Source organism: Schistocerca cancellata, chromosome 5 (assembly GCF_023864275.1).
Source record: "Schistocerca cancellata isolate TAMUIC-IGC-003103 chromosome 5, iqSchCanc2.1, whole genome shotgun sequence".
NCBI lineage: Eukaryota > Metazoa > Arthropoda > Insecta > Orthoptera > Acrididae > Schistocerca > Schistocerca cancellata.
In genome coordinates, this window is record NC_064630.1 from 244,488,031 (window position 1) to 244,509,997 (window position 21,967).

The following is a 21,967-nucleotide window of genomic DNA, read 5'->3' on the forward strand; positions in this document are numbered from 1 at the left end:
TCTATTGTTACGGTTCCACGATTCTGAAATTAGAGATTTTCGGGCTCCTACGGAGCGTAACGACACTCTTTCTACATCTACATATATACTCCACTAGCCACCCCCCCCCCCCCTCTGTTCCACTCGCGGATCGCTTGAAGGAAAAACGACCATCTGAACGCCTCAGTACGAGCTCTTATTTCCCTTATCTTTGAATGATGATCATTACGCGATTTGAAAGTTGGTGGTAATAATATATGCTCTACATCCTCGGTGAAGATTGGATTTCGGAATTTAGTGAGCAGCCTCTTCTGTTTAGCGCGTCGTCTATCTGCAAGTGTGTCCCACTTCAAACTTTCTATGAGATTTGTAACGCTCTCGCGATGGCTAAATGTATCAGCCACGAACCTTGCCGCTCTTATTTGGACCTTCTCAATCTTTTGAATCAGACCCAACTGGTAAGGGTCCCATACATACGAACAATACTCTAAGTCTGGGCGAACTAACGTATTGTAAGCTATTTCCTTTGTTGAAGGACTGCATCGTTTCAGGATTCTACCAATAAACCGCAATCTAGAGTTCGCCTTACCCGTTACTTGTGTAATCTGATCATTCCATTTGAGATCATTTCGAATAGTCACACACAGATACTTGACTGATGTTACCGCTTCCAAAGACTGATCATTTATTTTGTACTCATACATTAATGGGAATTTTTGCCTTGTTATACGCAGTAGGTTACACTTACTAGTATTGAGAGATAACTTCCGGTCATTACACCACGCATTTATTTTCTGCAAATCCTCATTGATTTGTTCACAACTTTCGTGTAATACTACTTTCCTGTAGACTACAGCATCGTCGGCAAACAGTCTAAGTCCGCTGTCAATACCATCAATCAGATCGTTTATGTAAATCGTAAAAAGCAGAGGACCTACTATGCTGCCGTGGGGCGCACCTGAGGTTACTCTTGTTTCTGTTGAAGTTACCCCGTTCAGGACGACATACTGCTCGCTGACTGTTAGAAAACTTTCTATCCAACCGCATATGTCATTGGATAGACCGTAAGCGCGCACTTTTTGTAGCAAGCGGAACTGAATCGGACGACTTTCGAAAGTCGAGAAATACGGCATCAACCTGGGAGCCGGTATCTACAGCCTGTTGTATATCATTCACAAAGAGGGCCAGCTGTGTCTCGCATGACCGCTGTTTCCTAAAACCGTGCTGGTTTCTGCAGATGAGCTTCTCAGAGTCTAGAAAGGTCATTCTGTCTGAACACAAAATATGTTCCATGATTCTACGACAAATCGATGTCAGTCAAATTGGCCGGTAATTATGTGCATCCGATTTTCTACCATTTTTATAGATTTCTATGACCTGGGCCTTCTTCCAGTCCCGTGGAACTTTCCGCCGTTCCAATGATCTCTGATAGATGACGGATAAGAATGGTGCTATATTTGTAGCATAGTCAACATCAAATCTTACGGGGATACCGTCTGGGCCAGATGCCTTTCTGGCGTCTAAGGATATTAACTGTTTTACAATCCCCGATACACTAAACACTATGTCAGCCATCCTTGCGTTTGTTCGATAATTGAAAGGGAGAATGGTGCTGCAGTCCTCTATCGTAAACGAGTTTTTGAAAGCTAGGTTTAGAATTCCGGCCTTCTGTTTATTATCATCAGTTACATTACCCGTACTGTCAGCAAGAGAAGGTATTGAATTATTTGTAGCGTTCATAAATTTTACGTACGACCAAAATTTTGAGGTTCTTTTTAGAATCTGCAGATAAAATATTGCTTTCAAATTCATTAAAAGAGTTAAGAGAGTTTCTTCCCGTGTACCATCTGCGAATGGAACAGGAAAGAAAGTCAGGTAATACTAGCATACTGCGTACTCTCAGCCGTACACCAAAGCAGTCTACCACACACAATCCAACTATATCTGCAGATGTACGAAGAGCGCCGGTTGTTACAACAGTGTAGGCTACGTTTCGAGGCAAGCTGTTGCTGTAATCCCCTCTTCCTCGAGAGCTTCGCCGGTCCGTTACACTTTCTCTGCCGCGCCGTCGTCTGTGTGGTTATTAAAAGATCCACTGTCGGGGAGCGGGGAGCCGTGCTTCGAATCCTCCCGTGTCGTTGTGGCTGTCCCCACAGGCCGACAACCGGGGCAGGTGCCAGGGGCCGTTACCGTGTGCGCGACAGCGGCTGTAATGCTGGGAGGGAAGTGCCCAGCATTCAGAGTAGCCCCATCACCACACCGTGTGACCACAGCCAGCAACTGGGTGCCCGCCGAGGCTGCTCCAGTCCTCTAAACACACCCCGGCGTCTCACACTTCACACATGATCATATTAGACCTCCACTTTCACTGCCGAATCAATCACTACTCTTTAACCACTCAAGGGCCACGCGGGATTAGCCGAGCGGTCTTAGGCGCTGTAGTCATGGACTGTGCGGCTGGTCCCGGTGGAGGTTTGAGTCCTCCCTCGGGCATGGGTGTGTGTGTTTGTCCTTAGGATAATTTAGGTTAAGTAGTGTGTAAGCTTAGGGACTGATGACCTTAGCCGTTAAGTCCCATAAGATTTCACACACACACTAAAAAAAAAATAAAAAAAAATAAAATAAAAAAAACCACTCAAGTACGACATGGGTACAGGTATACTCGGACGCGGATATCCGCATATGTTTCCGCTTCAATAGTTACTTTGTGGTTAAGACTTAAAGGACAGTGTGCATATTACGAATTTCGTCTGTTTGCATTACAGGCGATCGACAATAATTAGTATTGGGACACTATTCTTGCCCATCCTGGCCCGAGTGCCACTTTATTGGCCTGAATTCCCGCCCCCCCCCCCTCCCTCCCGCCCTCCGTCATAGAAAAGACAGATGCGTCTTTGGCAAGGGCTGAAATGGAGATCCGCCCCTCTTCCTAGTTTTCCGCAACTTTTAGACGTGCATCTCGTTTCCTTCGTACCAGCAACTGCCCTATGCCTGAGTAATTCCTAATTCGTTAGCAGTGACAGGCGACACATTTGCTGCAACCTAAGGCTGCAACGAAGCTATATGAAGACTGTTCTAGAGCACTCCATCCATTGGGATCTTCCGTTCATGAAGCGACTCCTGTTTGTACGTCTCATACGACAGAAGTAAGTTTTGTACGAAGTCAGTGAATACATGCATTTTCTCCTAAATATATTTTCAAATACATAATGCAACACTTAATACACTGAGGAGTGTCGAACGTTAACGTTATTTGATTGCACGTCTGATAACGATCTGTATGACTTCACTACGTGGCTCAAACGTTCAACAGAAAATTTTATAAAATACGTTTCAGTAATTGAAACAGAAAGCTGTTAACCGTCGCCAGACGATACAAACATTACGAATAAATGACATTTTTTGTAAGTTGAAGACTTAAAAACACTTTTACTTAAGAATGCTTTCATTCGCACTACCTCTTATACACAGAAGAACAGAAATGAAGAGACTGCACAACACTAATTCAAAATGCGAACATCCGCAAAAGAATTTCATAACTTGCAAACAAGAAAACATTTCAAATCAAGAAAGCAACTGTGCGAGGAAATCATGCGCAAAGACTGAAAAGTACATATCAAAAAGCCTTGAAGACAATGGAACAAGTGAATGAGAGCAGGGCAAGTTAGATTCCGGCTTCTACTAACAGGAAAGGAGAAGCAGTTGTTATCAGCACATGGAACAATGAATACAAGATGTCTCGCATATGTCGCCCGTAAGCAAAACTGGCATTCAGTCTATAAAAACCAAAGGAACGAAAAGTGTCATCTAGTCATGACGAATACCAATAACTATTAACGAGACTTCGTCAATAAAAGAGAAAAGCACCTGATGAATGAGCTTTTCACTTTTCAGAACGCTTAAGAGAGAGAGAAACCAAAGTAGCGGGAAGAAATCCAACTAGGTGAATGTGGGATAGAACTTCAATGCAGTCCCTCGCAGTTGACTCATTTTCTTCGTAGTTTATTTCCCGGTCATTAAACACTAACGACGACGCATCTAGGCTATCAGAACGTTCATATGGCAATTGCCGAGGCGTAATTGTTAAAATGTGCCGTTGGATTATATACTGGTTCGGCTGAATCTCACTCATTCTAATTTCATTCCAAGCTGGCGGCTGTTGGAAAGGCTTAATAACGCTGTTAAGATAGCCCTTGTTCGCACCAACTTGTCTGATGATATGATTGTTCACCAGCTCTCACTTAGCCTTAAATAAATTGGGGGTCACTTAAATATATTGAAACCAGGACGACAAATAGGCTTGAAGACTAGACACATCATACTTCACGTCACTGTGGAATAACTTAAAAAATCGTAAACTAGTAAGACAACGGTTTTACATAATATAAGATTAATGAAATTAAAATGAACATTTTGGTATCAAACCTAATGCGTTTCTTCCATCTGTACCCCCGTGTCGAAGTCCCCCTAAATGGCGAACGCCAAATATGTGCCATTGAAAGTCTGCTCGAGTTGTTCCTTCAGCCACTCGAGGACGCGGCGGAGAGTGTACATCGCACAGTACTATTGTCATCACAGTGCCGATGCAATGTGGCATGCTATCTTACTATGCATCGTAATCATGCCATTATTTATCGTCGGACCCAGATCAACTTCCTTCACTTTGGTGTTAACAAAATAGTTTAGATTCATCAACCTAGCATTGTGAGATCACATGCCACACCTTTACAACTACGTTTTACGCCCTAATCAAAGTTACAGAAGTGGAATGAAACTCATTATCCTATACTTTAAGTACTTTGGCCCCAAATCAACGTGGCAGCATTGGCGCCTCCTCGTCTTTGATGTGCCAACTTCCCAAGTGCGAGCCAGCTCAAGAAAGAAATCTGCTGAGGCACATCTGGGACACACAGTTATACAGGGTGCCTCAGACCTTTTGGATCAAATTGAAACAGGTGATAGTGGGTCCACAACCGATCATATTGAGACAGGGAACGTTTCATGTGGAAGTTGACGTGTATGTCCGTAACACGATTCACATTGATTGCCTTATGGACATCCGCAGCGTACACTGCATAACAATAAAGTACCTCACAGTAATTGTTCGAAGTGACGACCACCAGTCTCAATGCATATATGTCAGCGGCACAAAGTTCTGCTGCACTCTCTCAAAGATTCCAGGTGTCTGGTGTACCAGAAGGAAGGCAGTTTGTACCCTAGCAAGCAGGTCTCCATCCGTTTCTATGGGATTTCATACACCAACGTCTTAACGTACCCTCAGAGGATAGAGTCAACAGGTATGAGATATGGCTATCGCGCTGGCCCCTTTCAGTCCAACGATGGTACATGTTAGTCAGGTGCTTGCAGAAATTAACACCGAAATGGGTTGGTGCATCGTCGTGTTGAAACCATATCCCTTCACGGACAACAAGGAATTCAGTCTCCAAGAACTGTGGCAGCACATCTTGCAGGATCAGTCAAACAAAGTTGTTGTTGTTGTGGTCTTCAGTCCTGAGACTGGTCTGATGCAGCTCTCCATGCTAATCTATCCTGTGCAAGCTCCTTCATCTCCCAGTACCTACTGCAACCTACATCCTTCTGAATCTCCTTAGTGTATTCATCTCTTGGTCTCCCTCTACGATTTTTACCCTCCACGCTGCCCCCCAATGCTAAATTTGTGATCCCTTGATGTCTCAGAACATGTCCTACCAACCGATCCCTTCTTCTAGTCAAGTTGTGCCACAAACTTCTCTTCTGCCCAATCCTATTCAATACCTCCTCATTAGTTATGTGATCTACCCACCTAATCTTCAGCATCCTACTGTAGCACCACATTTCGAAAGCTTCTATTCTCTTCTTGTCTAAACTGTTTATCGTCCATGTTTCACTTCCATACATGGCTACACTCCATACAAATACTTTCAGAAACGACTTCCTGACAGTTAAATCTATACTCGATGTTAACAAATTTATCTTCTTCAGAAACGCTTTCCTTGCCATTGTCAGTCTACATTTTATATCCTCTCTACTTCGACCATCATCAGTTATTTTGCTCCCCAAATAGCAAAACTCCTTTACTACTTTAAGTGTCTCATTCCCTAATCTAATTCCCTCAGCATCACCCGACTTAATTCGACTACATTCCATTATCCTCGTTTTGCTTTTGTTGATGTTCATCTTATATCCTCCTTTCAAGACGCTGTCAATTCCATTCAACTGCTCTTCCAAGTCCTTTGCTGTCTCTGACAGAATTGCAATGTCATCGGCGAACCTCAAAGTTTTTATTTCATCTCCGTGGATTTTAATACCTACTCCGAATTTTTCTTTTGTTTCCTTTACTGCTTACTCAAAATACAGATTGAATAACATCGGGGAGAGGCTACAACCCTGTCTCACTCCCTTCCCAACCACTGCTTCCCTTTCATGCCCCTCGACTCTTATAACTGCCATCTGGTTTCTGTACAAATTGTAAATAGCCTTTCGCTCCCTGTATTTTGCCCCTGCCACCTTTAGAATTTGAAAGAGAGTATTCCAGTCAACATTGTCAAAAGCTTTCTCTAAGTCTACAAATGCTAGAAACGTAGGTTTGCCTTTCCTTAATCTTTCTTCTAAGATATGTCGTAAGGTCAGTATTGCCTCACGAGTCAAACGAAGAGGCAGCAAAAATGTCCTATTGAATGATGATGGACAATGCCCGCCCAGGCGTTGACAGAGAATCGTTGCTGGTGGCCACTGATGTGCGTGGTCTGGGATTTGTCACACAACATGGCTGTTGCGGCTGTTGAAAACACCGTCATAGGTGAATGAGGCCTCATCCTTGAACAATATCAACCGCGCGAAGTTCAGCACTACAGCACCGCGACGGATAATTCACTGACAGAAGTGAACGCGGGGCTCAAAATACGTTGGTCCCTGTGCTTGCATACGTTGTTTACGATGGGGATGTAATATCTGCTCCACCAATAATAGCACACTGTATCTTTCGAAGCGTACGTCTATGTGCAAGTTGACGTGTATGTCCATAACACAATAAATATGCATTTCTGACCATTGATTGCTGTCTCGATATAGTCGGTTGTGAACCCATCATCAGCTGCTTGAACTTGATCCAAAAGTTTTGACACACACTGCCTGCAAATCGAGATTTAGGGCTTCCTCACACAGAACGTGGGTGAGGAGCAGGACGAGACCTTTGATGTCACAATATATTTTCACGCTGAATCTTGGCAATGTGCTACAAAATGTAAACCACTCACGCATCTCTGATGGTAGGTTGTTTTCTACAACACAGGCCGAACAGAGCAGAAGCCAGCTTGCGTGCCTGCCGGCGGGCAGCTAGATGTACATGGGCGCAAGTGCACAGGGTTGGGAAGCAGTTGATCTGCAGGCACTAATACTACTGGAACATAGTCTGTGTGGCAGTTCTGCACCATCTGAGTACTGTGACCGCTCAGTGTCATTCAATACTGTTGTGACTTGGCGAGACAGCCAAGCCACTATGATTGGTAGCCGAAAGGCACGCGTCTAAGCTCACGCAGGCTGGCGTGAGTTCTGGAACAGTTATGGGAGTTTATAGTAGGAAGAAAAGTACGTAGCTTCTGGAATACTTAACTTTAATCCATAATTGGTGAACATCGGTCTGACGGTACATGCATCACAAGATAAATAGCAAATGATAATGGCGCCTTGCTAGGTCGTAGCAAATGACGTAGCTGAAGGCTATGCTAACTATCGTCTCGGCAAATGAGAGCGTAATTTGTCAGTGAACCATCTCTAGCAAAGTCGGCTGTACAACTGGGCTGAGTGCTAGGAAGTCTCTCTAGACCTGCCGTGTGGCGGCGCTCGGTCTGCAATCACTGACAGTGGCGACACATGGGTCCGACGTATACTAACGAACCGCGGCCGATTTAAAGGCTACCACCTAGCAAGTGTGGTGTCTGACGGTGACACCACAAATACGATCACAGCGACACCCTTCGATCGACGTTAGCACTCGTGGTGTCACTCGCCTTCATACATGCCAGTGGACGTTTGAAAATTCGTGACGCTAGGTCAATGGTCGTCAACTGATTCAAATGTTATTCCCGGCTGACTCTTAATTCAATTACTGCCACGGGGGTGAGGAGGAAGAACACATCCCGGTGATACTAGCATTATGGCGTATTTAGATGTTCAATTAATCTGAATGGTTTGCAATGTTCCAGCGATTCTATTCGGACTCTATGCCTTCGACCATAAATATAATAGACTGGCCCTGACGTCATTTTCGTGGCTCCAACATCTCAGGGCTAAAGTCACGTGAATGTTGGCAAAACATGGTTGTTTCGTGTTGCGCTTACGGCTGTACTCAGCGTTTTGTCGGGGGGAATGGCATTACTTTTCACGTGTAAATGTTCCTATGATGGTGCAGATGCGTTTATGGAAATCTGCTGAAGCGACTTTTATGTTTTTTACACTTGAAATAGAGTATCACGTAAATTAAAGTGTTGAAAGTGATGCCTGTAAAGTCAGACTCATATTCCATTTTCGAAAGTATCTGTGATAATTCGGTTACAGAAGTAAGTATAACTGTTTCTCGTTCCTACTCATAGGTTCCCTAAGGATGAAAACCGAAGGCAGCTTTGGATACAGGCCCTGAAATGGAAAAACTTTAAGCCATCTGCACATACGCGCCTTTTTGTATATACAAGTGAGATTATAATAAGTTAAGAGCACCTATAGTCGACACATGAAGAGAATTTTTTTCTACCTTCTGATAATATTAAATAAATGTAGGCTCCAAAATTATTTTCTGAAACTTCAAAGTCTCACCTTTCATCTAAAATATAATTTTTTTTAAACTGATAGTTTAAACTTTTGTAAAAATAGTAGGAACTGAACCTTTAGAGTGCACCTAAAATTGATACTCTAAAATGGACCTGCTCCTAAAGTCGACAATTTTGGCACCTATAGTTGACGTAATTCCCATATCCCATTTTCTTTTATAAGTGACTAGAGCTCAAAACGCGGCGAATCCAATGTTAGAAGTTTTGACACGAGCCCACTCTTAACTGTTTAAAGAATTTTTACGACATTTTACTTTAATTGATAGTTTATAGTAATTTCGACCCTCTGCCCACTAGAGGGGGGTTCGATGTATTTGTTAGATTTTATAAATGGTACTGTGAACAAATCCAGGTCAAATGTAGTTCTGACATAATTTTTCGCAAATAAAAAAGTAATTTTTGTTGGAAGCGTTTGGCAGTCAACTGAGAAATGTGGCTAAAATACGATACAAACATAGGATGGCAGACCGCTGATTTGAAATCCCGCCACGTTTTGCCAACAGTCACGTGGTTTATGTTGGAGCCACACCAGCCCTATAGCTTCTGCACAGCAAGGGCAGTCTACTAGTATCTATGGTCGAAGCTCTATGCTGATGTACCGACAAGGACCATTTTCGCAGATAAACATGCAAGTACGTAATGGATGTTCAGTTTCTCAATATAGTTCGTTGCACTTACACATTATACATTCGCTGTAAGAACAATTTCATGCATTTACATTTTTGGTGTCCCACAATATTGGTTGGCTAAATATTATGACGATACGTTGTATACAACTTCCACAGATATTGTTTATCATGTAGTCAAGACTACGTAATGAGGCCAAAATCGTGGATAAAATTGAAATGTAGTTTGTTTATTAGCACTTTTCTTTTCACTAACTAAATATGAAATATGATCGGGATTGGAGGTGATGATCCTATCCTTCTTTTCAGTATTAAAATGGTCGATATCGTGTTCTGAATAACGCGTGTCATATAATGTCCAAATATCGACACGACCCAGGCTATCAATTCGGCACTTAAATGTCTATTCTTCGCTGTCGAAATGTTTGATGTGATTGTCTTTCACACGCAGGGTTCAATTTAACGGTGTATGCGCTGTTTTTAGCATTTTAGGTCCCCGTTCATTAATATCTGGTAGTTAATAAGCGAACTATTTTATGCTGGCGCGTTGTTTGTATCAGTTACCCCCGCAACCGTCCAAGGATAAGATTCTCTTAATGTTTCACAATTTTAAAAAATGCAGAATTACGTAAACAATAGCTTTCCGTTGCGTACAACTTCCGTGGGTCCACAACCATAATAGTTACCCAAGAGTATTTCTCCCAGCTAACACAAAGTTCGAATTATGTTGTCAGAATCATTTCCACTTCACCCGACAATAAACGTCTCTGGTCACTTCGTCACACGTAATGTATTGTAAACGTGCTTGAAGAGTCTTTAAATGATCTCCGTAACGAATTTCGCAGTTGCTTACCACTTTTTCATCGACTAGCCCGATCGCGATAACTGTAGGTAGAGAGCTCAATAATGTGTTACATGTTCTTTTATATGTATTAAAAAATAAACGCGCCCCTATATCTTTCTGTCCCGCTTGGTCTTTGCTACTTTGCTTTTTATTTCTTTTCATTATATTGCTTCTTAGTAATACAGTGCAGTTATTAAAGTTTGGTATTACTTTCTCCTTTTTAATTCTTCCAAAATAAAGTATTTATCCCCGATTTTAATTAATATGATGCTAATTGACACGCCTGCCCGCAAAGTACCGTTATAGTACACGCGAACAGGGATGGTCTAATGGTTCTCACATACGTGTAAAAAGGTCGCCTGGCTGGTAAGTTATACCAGTACACCTGCGTGCAAGTGGTGATGATGATGATGATGTTTGGTTTGTGGGGCGCTCAACTGCGTGGTTATCAGCGCCCGACGTGCGCGTGCAAGTGGTGAGTAGTGCCCAGTAGTGCCTGTGCCCTATAGGGTAGCGTTGGAAGACATTTCATATTGGAATAAAGCTTTCTAGATCACTGGCACATTTGAAACATATAATAAAAGAGTAGTTTTGGCATGATTTTTTAAATTAAAATGTTGGGGAATGGTATGTTGACGGTTTAAAGTGCACCTGTACGTATAAGTACAGCGATAACTGAAGGTAGAGAGCTCAATAATGTGTTACATGTTCTTCACTAGAAGATAAACCACTACTGACAAACACAAACACTCCACCACCAATTCTGCCTAATCTACCTTTCCTGAACACCGTCTGAGACTTCGTAAAAATTTCTGCAGAACTTATTTCAGGCTTTAGCCAGCTTTCTGTACTTACAACGATTTCAGCTTCTGTGCTTTCTATTAGCGCTTGTAGCTCAGGGACTTTCCCAGCACAGCTACAACAATTTACAACTACAATTCCGACTGTTCCTTGATCCAGGCACGTCCTGTATTTGCCACGCACCCTTTGAGATTGCAGCCCACCCCGTGCTTTCCCGAGGCCTTCTAACCTAAAAAAAACCGCCCAGTCCACGCCACACAGCCTCCGCTACCCGTGTAGCCGCCAGCTGAGCGTGGTGTACAGGGATTAGTGATGACAAGGTCGTTGTAGCTAGGCTCAATACCGTTTCTTCCAAATCCACCAGAAACAAACGCAAAATAATTTTATTTAAAAAAGCGGATAAAGTGTCACTAGAAGACTTCCTAAGAGACAATCTCCATTCCTTCCGAACTGACTAAGCAAATGTAGACGAGATGTGGCTCAAATTCAAAGATATAGTAGCAACAGCAATTGAGAGATTCGTACCTCATAAATTGGTAAGAGATGGAACTGATCCCCCGTGGTACACAAAACAGGTCCGAACGCTGTTGCAGAGGCAACGGAAAAAGCATGCGAAGTTCACAAGAACGCGAAATCCCGAAGATTCGCTAAAATTTACAGACGCGCGAAATTTGGCACGGACTTAATGCGAGATGCCTTTAATAGGTTCCACAACGAAACATTGTCTCGAAATTTGGTAGAAAATCTGAAGAAATTCTGGTCGTATGTAAAGTACACAAGCGGCAAGACGCAGTCAATACCTTCGCTGCGCAGTGCCGATGGTACTGTTACCGACGACTGTGCCGCTAAAGTGGAGTTATTGAACGCAGTTTTCCGAAATTCCTTCACCAGGGAAGACGAATGGAATATTCCAGAATTTGAAACACGAACAGCTGCTGGCATGAATTTCTTAGAAGCAGATACCTTAGGGGTTGCGAAGCAGCTCAAATCGCTTGATACGGACAAGTCTTCAGGTCCAGATTGTATACCGATTAGGTTCCTTTCAGATTACGCTGATACAATAGCTCCCTACTTAGCAATCATATACAACCGCTCGCTCACCAATAGATCTGTACCTACAGATTGGAAAATTGCGCAGGTCGCACCTGTATTTAAGAAGGGTAGTAGGAGTAATCCATCGAACTACAGACCTATATGGTTGGTTCTGAGCACTATGGGACTTAACGTCTGTGGTCACCAGTCCCCTAGAACTTAGAACTATTTAAACCTAACTAACCTAAGGACATCACACACATCCATGCCTGAGGCAGGATTCGAACCTGCGACCGTAGCAGTCGCGCGGTTCCGGACTGAGCGCCTGAACCGCTAGACCACCGCGGCCGGCTACAGACCTATATCATTGACGTCGGTTTGCAGTAGGGTTTTGGAGCATATACTGTATTCAAACATTATGAATCACCTCGAAGGGAACGATCTATTGATACGTAATCAGCATGGTTTCAGAAAACATCGTTCTTGTGCAACGCAGCTAGCTCTTTATTCGCACGAAGTAATGGCCGCTATCGACAGGGGATCTCAGGTTGATTCCGTATTTCTTGATTTCCGGAAAGCTTTTGACACCGTTCCTCACAAGCGACTTCTAATCGAGCTGCGGGCTTATGGGGTATCGTCTCAGTTGTGCGACTGGATTCGTGATTTCCTGTCAGGAAGGTCGCAGTTCGTAGTAATAGACGGCAAATCATCGAGTAAAACTGAAGTGATATCAGGTGTTCCCCAGGGAAGCGTCCTGGGACCTCTGCTGTTCCTGATCTATATAAATGACCTGGGTGACAATCTGAGCAGTTCTCTTAGGTTGTTCGCAGATGATGCTGTAATTTACCGTCTAGTAAGGTCATCCAAAGACCAGTATCAGTTGCAAATCGATTTAGAAAAGATTGCTGTATGGTGTGGCAGGTGGCAGTTGACGCTAAATAACGAAACGTGTGAGGTGATCCACAAGCGTTCCAAAAGAAATCCGTTGGAATTCGATTACTCGATAAATAGTACAATTCTCAAGGCTGTCAATTCAACTAAATACCTGGGTGTTAAAATTACGAACAACTTCAGTTGGAAAGACCACATAGATAATATTGTGGGGAAGGCGAGCCAAATGATGCGTTTCATTGGCAGGACACGTAGAAGATGCAACAAGTCCACTAAAGAGACAGCTTACACTACACTCGTTCGTCCTCTGTTAGAATATTGCTGTGCGGTGTGGGATCCTTACCAGGTGGGATTGACTGAGGACATCGAAAGGGTGCAAAAAAAGGGCAGCTCGTTTTGTATTATCACGTAATAGTGGAGAGAGTGTGGCAGATATGATACGCGAGTTGGGATGGAAGTCATTAAAGCAAAGACGTTTTTCGTCACGGAGAGATCTATTTACGAAATTTCAGTCGCCAACTTTCTCTTCCGAATGCGAAAATATTTTGTTGAGCCCAACCTACACAGGTAGGAATGATCATCAAAATAAAATAAGAGAAATCAGAGCTCGAACAGAAAGGTTTAGGTGTTCGTTTTTCCCGCGCGCTGTTCGGGAGTGGAATGGTAGAGAGATAGTATGATTGTGGTTCGATGAACCCTCTGCCAAGCACTTAAATGTGAATTGCAGAGTAGTCATGTTGATGTAGGTGTAAGTCTAAAAGTTAGGATGGGAATATAAACCTCTTCAAACTTTTACTGTGATAATGTCTGTGTGTATCACCACTAATTGTGTAGAAGTGAACGCGTGGTTTTTAGATAAATTTAAATACAAATAAGATTGAAAAAGAAAATTTGATTATGATATTAAAATGTATATTTATGGTGTAATCAGAGAGTATAATTTACAGAATTTGGGGATCTATGTTTGATTCCATAATGAAAATCAATTTTCGTTCCTGACAAATGCTGGAAACTTTGTACACTTGTTGAAATAAGTTTCAGGCTGAGTGGCATTTTGTCAAGGAGGAAATGAAGTATTTTAAAGCTCTTTTTTGACATATTAGACATCTTCGAATGTACTGAGGCTTCCAAAACGTTCTCTGTCTCTCTTCAAGACTCTTGAAGTTAATGCAGCTGTTTGACGTGTGTGTATTTTCGGATGTTGTGTGACTGTTTGTGAGGTGTCACCAAAAACTGCTGTTGGAGAGCGCAAATCACTTTGGAGAGTACATCTCATGTCACGATTTCAGAGTGATCACCAGCTAAGCTGCATTCACGTCAGCGTTGACGTGGGTATGGCTTCATCTTAATCCAAACAACTGGGAGACGTGCTGACTGCCCATGCTGCATCAGCGGCGTTGTCTGGTGGTCTTGTACTAGTATAGGTTGGTCATGTACTGTTATAGGTTATGCTGTGATTGAACACGACTCGATATGCTCGCGCAGATTACGTCACAGCTCCATAAACTTGGATTCGGTCGAGCTTTAGATCGCACTACGACCCACTGACATCTCTTTGTACTATCTACACGACGTTTGTTAGCGTTAGTAATGCTCTGTGCTAGACTAAAACCCGTATGTAGCTACAACTAAACGATGAAAATCTTAATTCAATCAAATTTTCGAGCATTGCTCGTCACGTAATCTAGTGACATCTGTTATACAGTCTCTGAGATGGCTCTTCCTCATCCAAGGGTTGGAATCTCTCACTCCTTCCAGCTATTTGACTGGCTAGTGCACCCCATGGTGTTAAATCAGTAGAGTGCATTTACCGAGCTCCTTTTCCTTAGTAGACTGGTTGGAGCACTCTCCTGCAATTCGCAAACGGTATCTGTCGTGTGTAACTAGTTCGTATCTTCGAGTCTCCTGTGTCCATATATCTCATCATTCTCCCAATTTCGCCTTGTGGACTGCCGTCGTTGTCGTTGCAGCCCTGTCGTGGCCTCGACGGCAGTTACCTCACCGTCTCGCCATCGCCGCCGCCGCAGCAGTCTCGCAGCCGCTGCCGCCACAGTCCACTCGCCGCCTCCGGCTTCGTCAACGCCGCCGCCTTCACCGGCTGCCGTCAGCACCACGTCACTGGTGTCCCCTGCCATCTCGGCGACACTTCGTCACCGGTAATCGTCGTTTACTAGCTGTTCCCCGTCCTCTTGTCCCACTATGGACACTCCTACTACCTGAATCATTTATTCTACCTCTCCCTCTGCTCCAATTGTCCCCACGCGGAATATTTTCTCCAATCCACCACTATATGTCTACTTTCCACTTCACACAGTCTTTTCACCATCTCCAGTCACTTCCTTTGCCTACCCTACCTTCCCACGATGACTTTGCCACCTTCTACCAAAAAAATGGTTCTGAGCACTATGGGACTTGACATCTGAGGTCATCAGTCCCCTAGAACTTAGAACTACTTAAACCTAACTAACCTAAGGACATCACACACATCCATGCCCGAGGCAGGATTCGAACCTGCGACCGTAGCCACCTTCTACCACTTCCTTAGCCTATCGCCCACTTACAACTTATCCCATACCGATCACTTCCCAATGCTCCAACACTAGGGAAGATAATACCTCGCCGCGCTATAGTGACAGCGCTGGAAGCCACAGAACCTGCCATCAAGTCAACAAGCAACTGGGCCAACTCAAGCCAAATGGAAAGACCTGCACCACAACATGTCCCACTTTCTCCAGTTCCCAATGCCCCGCCCCCCTATGTCCCACTATCTCTAAAGAAACCACAGAAGTGCCCTACCGCAGAACCCACTATTAACACAGAGCCCACGACCAGAACTGTAGCCTTAAAACCACAAATCAATCCTGATCCCACTGAATACGTGGACACCATTCCCTCCCCTGCACTCTCTTCCTGTTTGTTTACACCTTTGTCCTATCCTGCCCTGACCTCAAATTCCTAAGTACAAGATCCAACACTCTCAAAATCAGGAAATACGTCCCTCTCGTTTTCAAACTCCAGACTTATGCACTTCCAGTTAATTATGTACTCCTTATTGCATCCTTCCTCTCTCGTTTCTCATCCTTTGTCACTATTAACATCACCAGTTCCTATACTTTCCATCCACTAAGGCTCCATACTCTATCCTCCCGTTTATCCCCTCTATATTGCAAATATGCCCAAACTGCTTCCACCTGTCCACCTCCATCAGCATGCTGATGACACTGCTATCCTTGACCTCTATCCTACACTTCAGAAATCCCAACGATCCCTCCAAATCCGCCTCAATTTACCTTGATATCAAATCTTCCAAAACCCAGGCAATAACTGTAGGACTAACCGACCACACCTTCCGCCTCCATGACTTCTGTCTTACCATTTACGATAATCCCATCCACTTAACTAATACGCTAAAATAACTGGGACTAACCATCGAGCCCCAACTAGCATGAGCGCTTTTCCAACTAACAGAATGCCTACAATAGGCTAAAACTACTAAAAGGCTGGTAATGGAGATTGCACCTTCCATTGTCTCCACAGCTACGAAACTTTAATCCAGCGTATCCTCTCCTATGAAAATGTTGCGTGGATATTCGTTCCACCTAAGTTCTAAAAGTCCTTCCAGATTCTTGAATGCCATGTGTTCCACATCGCTTTCCATATTTGTTTACCTTCCCCCACATGTATCGTTTACCACCCTATCAAATTCCCAACTCTCCTCACTCACAGTAAAACCTATGAATAACCTACACCACCTGGAAACTTGATTCCAATAATCGTATTGTTTCCCCTCCAGTTTTCAATCCTAGTATGCTGCCATGCCTCACCTAGCATATCCCACCAACCCTACACCTGCACACTTCCCACAATCCCTCCCAACCAAATTTTAACCTTCTTGCTCTTGCAGTCCATTTACCCATGCTACAAACTACCCCACCCATTCCACCTCTCCATATCTCCCTATCCATTTTCCCCTCCCCCCCTCCTTCTTTGAAGTCCCCTTTCCCCTTCATCATGTGACCCCCATCTACTCCTCCCTTCCTGTCTCCTAAATCCACTCTACTCCACTGATACTATGGATCAGTCCTCCATCCTTACGTCTCCTCCCTAATACCCTCCTCAATGCTCACCCTTCTCGCATTGAATAACAGCCGACCTTTCCCAGGTCAGGTGCTTCCAGTTTTAATGACAGTGAAGTGCTTCGTTTTAAAATCAGTATTTTACATGACTCTTTAGATTTTGAAATGCATTCTTATTGCTTCTCATTTTTTCTGTTGTTATTACTGTTTTTAACTAAAAGAGAAGAAAGCCACATTTATTGTGTGTGGGTGGGGCAAATAAAAGTGGCCCGCAGAACACAGTTCCAGGGTACAGAGAAACGCACCAGAGAAAAGGAAATAAGGTACTAACCTGATTATAGCAGATGTTCAAAGTGACACCATTCATCTCTTGCATCTTTTGGGCCCCGGTCAGCAAGCTGCTGAAGGCGGATCGAAGCTGGACTGCTGGCATTGCTGTAGTGTCATCCGAAATATTCTGCTGCAGTTCTTGAAGACTACGAGGGCTGTTGTGATACTCCTTAGACTTGAGGGCTCCCCACACAAAGTAATCGCTCTCTAACATATCACATAACTTGGGTGGCCAGTTAGGACAGCACCGAGACTGACATATGCTAACAACTCAGTCAGGTGTGAAGATTGTGTAAATATGCTCAAAGGTTCGGCCACCCTTATGGGTAGTTGCTCCATCCTTTGGAAGTAACTGTAGGTCTTTTCCTCCTCCTTTAATACCGCCACAAATGATTTCAAAATGTTTGGGCCACTTTTATTTTCCCACCCTGTATAAAAATTTCCATGCAGTTCATCTATAAACATTTTTGTAATCCACTTGTAAACAACTCATTTTTATGTTAGTGTCTTTTTGTCTTTGTTAGTTTTACTTGTTCACCGGCTGAATAGCGAGTTGAATGTACCGCTGGCAGCCCAGCTCCTCGCCTATATGGGGCGAGGTAGGATGAAATAAAAATAAAGAGAAAAAAAAGTCTTGCTGCTGTAATTTATTCTTGCGATTACATCTACCGACAATTTAATATGATTTATTTGGCAAGTGTTCAGGGATCGAAATGCTTGTTTGCGACCCACCTGACAAACATAACTGTCTCTAATAACCAAATCAAATATTGTGGTCGCTTCAGAGTCAAGTAATATCCTTTTGAAAGATAAAGTTTGTGCTTTACTTAAAAACTGGCATATATTTTTATATATACTTACGTACCACAAGAGAACTTTTACTGTAAATTCGTTCAAATACAACAGGAGTTTTTCCGGTGGTAGGAATTAACGCTATTTCCTCATCAGCGTCACAGAATAGTCAGACTTTAAGCAGAGTTATAGCTTGTTGTTGTGGCTACTTTGTGGTACTTCACGTATCGTTTGTACTCGTGATGCGCTAGTCAAATGTCGCGTGATTGTTCGAGCTGGATCAGTACTGTATCGAGCACAGTGGAGCAAGGGGAAATCTCGAGTATTGTTCGCCCATCGCTACTTTTAGGGGTATGGCTGCTGAGTTTTTTTGTGTTTTTAAAAAAAGTTATTGACAATGGCTGTACAATTTATCAACATAATACAGAAGTATTCACATCAAGCAACACACTAAATTTCTTTGTTATTCGGCACATTAATACGTTTCACCTTTTTTACAGTAATTACCACTTATGCCCTTCATAGGCTAGAGCTAAAAGATGCCCTCACTTTTTTTAAATTTATGGTGGGTCGAGTTTTGCCCTGTAACAGGAAAGTTCCGAAGCCGCCAACTTCCTCTCGAGCAGTCATTAGTATTTTTCATTGTCTGCCTATCCCTGAGTGCCAAATCGTCTGACGTTACGTGTATATCAAGTGAAATTTTAGCTCTGTTTTCTAACACAAAGAAAAACGCAACGGGAATCTACTACTTTAGATCGACCGGTCAAGGACTACATTTTACTAAATATTTCCTAGTAATTCTCTCTTACAGGTTACGTGAGGTAAGAAATCACAGAAGGAGTGGAGGTGTGCGGGAATGCCGATTGTGGCGAAGTATAAAGAACTAAACACTTGTTCACAAAGATAGAGCGTACTCCTGAACTGCATTTAACGTGGAACACAGATGAAAGCTAACACCATAGTTCCTTACGAATAGGCTGTAATAACTAATTGATCAACATTATTCAACAAGCACTGGGTTGGCTAAGGAAAGCACCATGGGCGCACAATTGTTCACTCACAAAGACTGACTGCATCGTCAAAGCGGAATTGTGACTCACAGCGAAAAGACTTGAAAGTTAACTTGGCGCATGCTGCATGAAGTGAATTGGGGGACTGATTAAAGAACAAGCTGGGTTCCATCTGAATCTAACAAGGAATGTTCCAGTCCGTCATGTCGAAACCTACCCAGAAATTTTTCACATGGTAAGAATACACCGAAAGAAATGCACTGTCAAGGCGCAAATATTTAAAAAAAATGGTAAAGTTACTCGTATCTGCTGCACGAAGAGCCTCTTATACCAGCGGTTTGTGCAGCCCTTCCTCCCGACTTCGCGAATCAGCGGATAAGCAGACCGCACCAAAAATGCATCAAATCCTTAACTGTTTGAATAACTCGCAGTTCTGATCGATGGCTAAACTGTTGCAGATGTAATTGTTACACAAATGACTAGCAGAGGAAATAAAATCAAGGGAATGTATGATGAAGTTAGATTAACGACGACTTCCATCATCCGGGACTTAAATTTGTAAACATGAAATATTTTATAACAATTCCTGTAGCAAAGTTCTTATGATAATTTTTAAATAATGTATATTTTACTAACAATGAAACGGTTCCTTGTTTATTCCTTGCAGTCGTCACGAAAATACGAAAACAATCGTTTTCCTTACACCAGGCATACCTCATAAAAAAATTAATGCATTTAGGCACTTCACCGTAATTACTAGTTTTAGTTAGAACTCGGATGAGGAAGAAATGGTCATGGCCGTTGTTCTGTATGTTATGCTGCATACCACGCACACTTGATCACATTAGTAATACATAGTGATGCAATTTGACAATGCACAAATGTCTGTAGTATAAAAATATCGATCCGCTGATAAACCTGAAATTACAAAGCTATCGGGAATTATATTGTCCAACAGTTTTTTTAAAAAAATGCTTCAGGTTGTAGAAAAATTTCTGTATCGAGAAGTAAAATACACCATACATCCAGATTGTATTAACAGTCTTTTCGCCGGCCGAAGTGGCCGTGCGGTTAAAGGCGCTGCAGTCTGGAACCGCAAGACCACTACGGTCGCAGGTTCGAATCCTGCCTCGGGCATGGACGTTTGTGATGTCCTTAGGTTAGTTAGGTTTAACTAGTTCTAAGTTCTAGGGGACTAATGACCTCAGCAGTTGAGTCCCATAGTGCTCAGAGCCATTTGAACCATTTTGAACAGTCTTTTCGTAGCCTCCTAAAGACAGAGGTATCGTTATATCCAGGCCAGGAGTCCAACAAAAGCAATGAATTATTTTTCCAGATTTTGCTGCATAGATTACAAGATTTTTGCAACTAAACGGTCGTTTTTTTAAATTTTTGGCCATAATTTGCCCTGATGTTCCTGAAGAAAGATAAAAAGTTACGGAAAGAGTAATTCACTAATACATACCAGCGGCACTGTATACGAAAGTGTCCTGGCATTTATCGACTAAAAAGCGTTTCTGTCTTTTTTGCTCGAAATGGTAAAATGCTGTTTGCACGCAGGACTTGCAAGAAACCTGACTGATTTGCTATGTACACAGTATTTTTGGGGTTAACAAGAAGATGCTGCTTCTTCACATCAGGTACGAATTTCTCTATAGTATTACCTATTAATGACCTCTCCTCTACATGTTTACTTGAAGTAAACTTCGTAATTTTCCTGCTTCCTTTCCCGTGTAATTTTCTGAATCTGTTTAACCAGATCCAAAAAGCCTGGAGATCAGTAATGTTCGCGTCACTTGCAATTCAGAGAACTCTCAGGAGCAGTTCTAAATCTTTCGGCTTGTGTTTCTTTCACACTTTTGAGAGTTTCATTTTGACGCATAATTCGTGCTGCCTGTAAATCTTTTTTCAATTTATACAGTTCATGTTCAGATTTTACGAAACGAAACCAGCTTTGCACACTGCAAAGGTATGTATAAGTCTTTTCTTACTCCTTCTTTTACCTAAAAAATTAGTCTATTCTTTCTCACTAAACGCCATTATTGTTCATGTTTCCTTTGGGCTTGGAAGATACTCTATTTTTGTTTTGGACTTAATTTTACCAGAACAGTCATAGTTCGAACCACAGTCTACGTAATCGACGGAGTTATTACCTGTTTCCACTAATGTCGACACCATTCGAATGAGTGACCAAGAAATTAACTAATAAATAACAGATATGTAGGTCTTCAGGAGAACTAGATGATTTCCATTGTATACTACATTCTTCATGTTTCATCTCTGTAAAGTTGAGAATGTTAATTGGATTCCACATTACTGTGAAATTGTGTAACTGCACAATGGCACATGCTTTTAGCAAGCAAATACGAAGAAATCACACAGAAAATTAATTCAGTTTTATCTCCATTGTTATCACTTAGCGATACCGCTAATTACCGTGGTTTCTAAATGAGTTGCCAATCCGAGTGAATCTGTGTATCTGTGAACAATGGTGTCAGCGAAACTATAAACAGAAACTGAAATTCGCTTTCCAAATTACGATCATTTTGTGCCGTGTTACCTGTTTATCGATGTGCCTTCAACCAAGGATATGTGCAAGCCGTGTTGTGAATGCACTATCTGCTACAACTACGCTAGACTTATACATTTGCCAGGAATTTGGCAAATTTCAAATTTTAAAAAAAATACTTGCGGTATGTCGTAGCATTTAAAATTTTGACATACTGTTCCTTTTGGTATATTCTTCCTGTATAAAAAAAAC

The 21,967-nt window shown here is 42.5% G+C and overlaps 1 protein-coding gene across 4 annotated transcripts in view; it reads left to right on the plus strand.

Moving 5' to 3' along the window:
• Window positions 1-21,967, plus strand: part of LOC126188094 (peptidoglycan-recognition protein LC-like) — a 613,402-nt gene that overhangs the window by 498,710 nt on the left and 92,725 nt on the right. For 2 of the 4 annotated variants that reach the window (XM_049929553.1, XM_049929554.1), the window contains exon 3: window positions 14,969-15,154. The exons of the other annotated variants lie outside the window; for them this stretch is intronic. In XM_049929553.1, coding sequence (XP_049785510.1) covers window positions 14,969-15,154 — 186 coding nt within the window. The remainder of the gene's footprint in view (window positions 1-14,968; window positions 15,155-21,967) is intronic. 4 annotated transcript variants of the gene reach the window in all.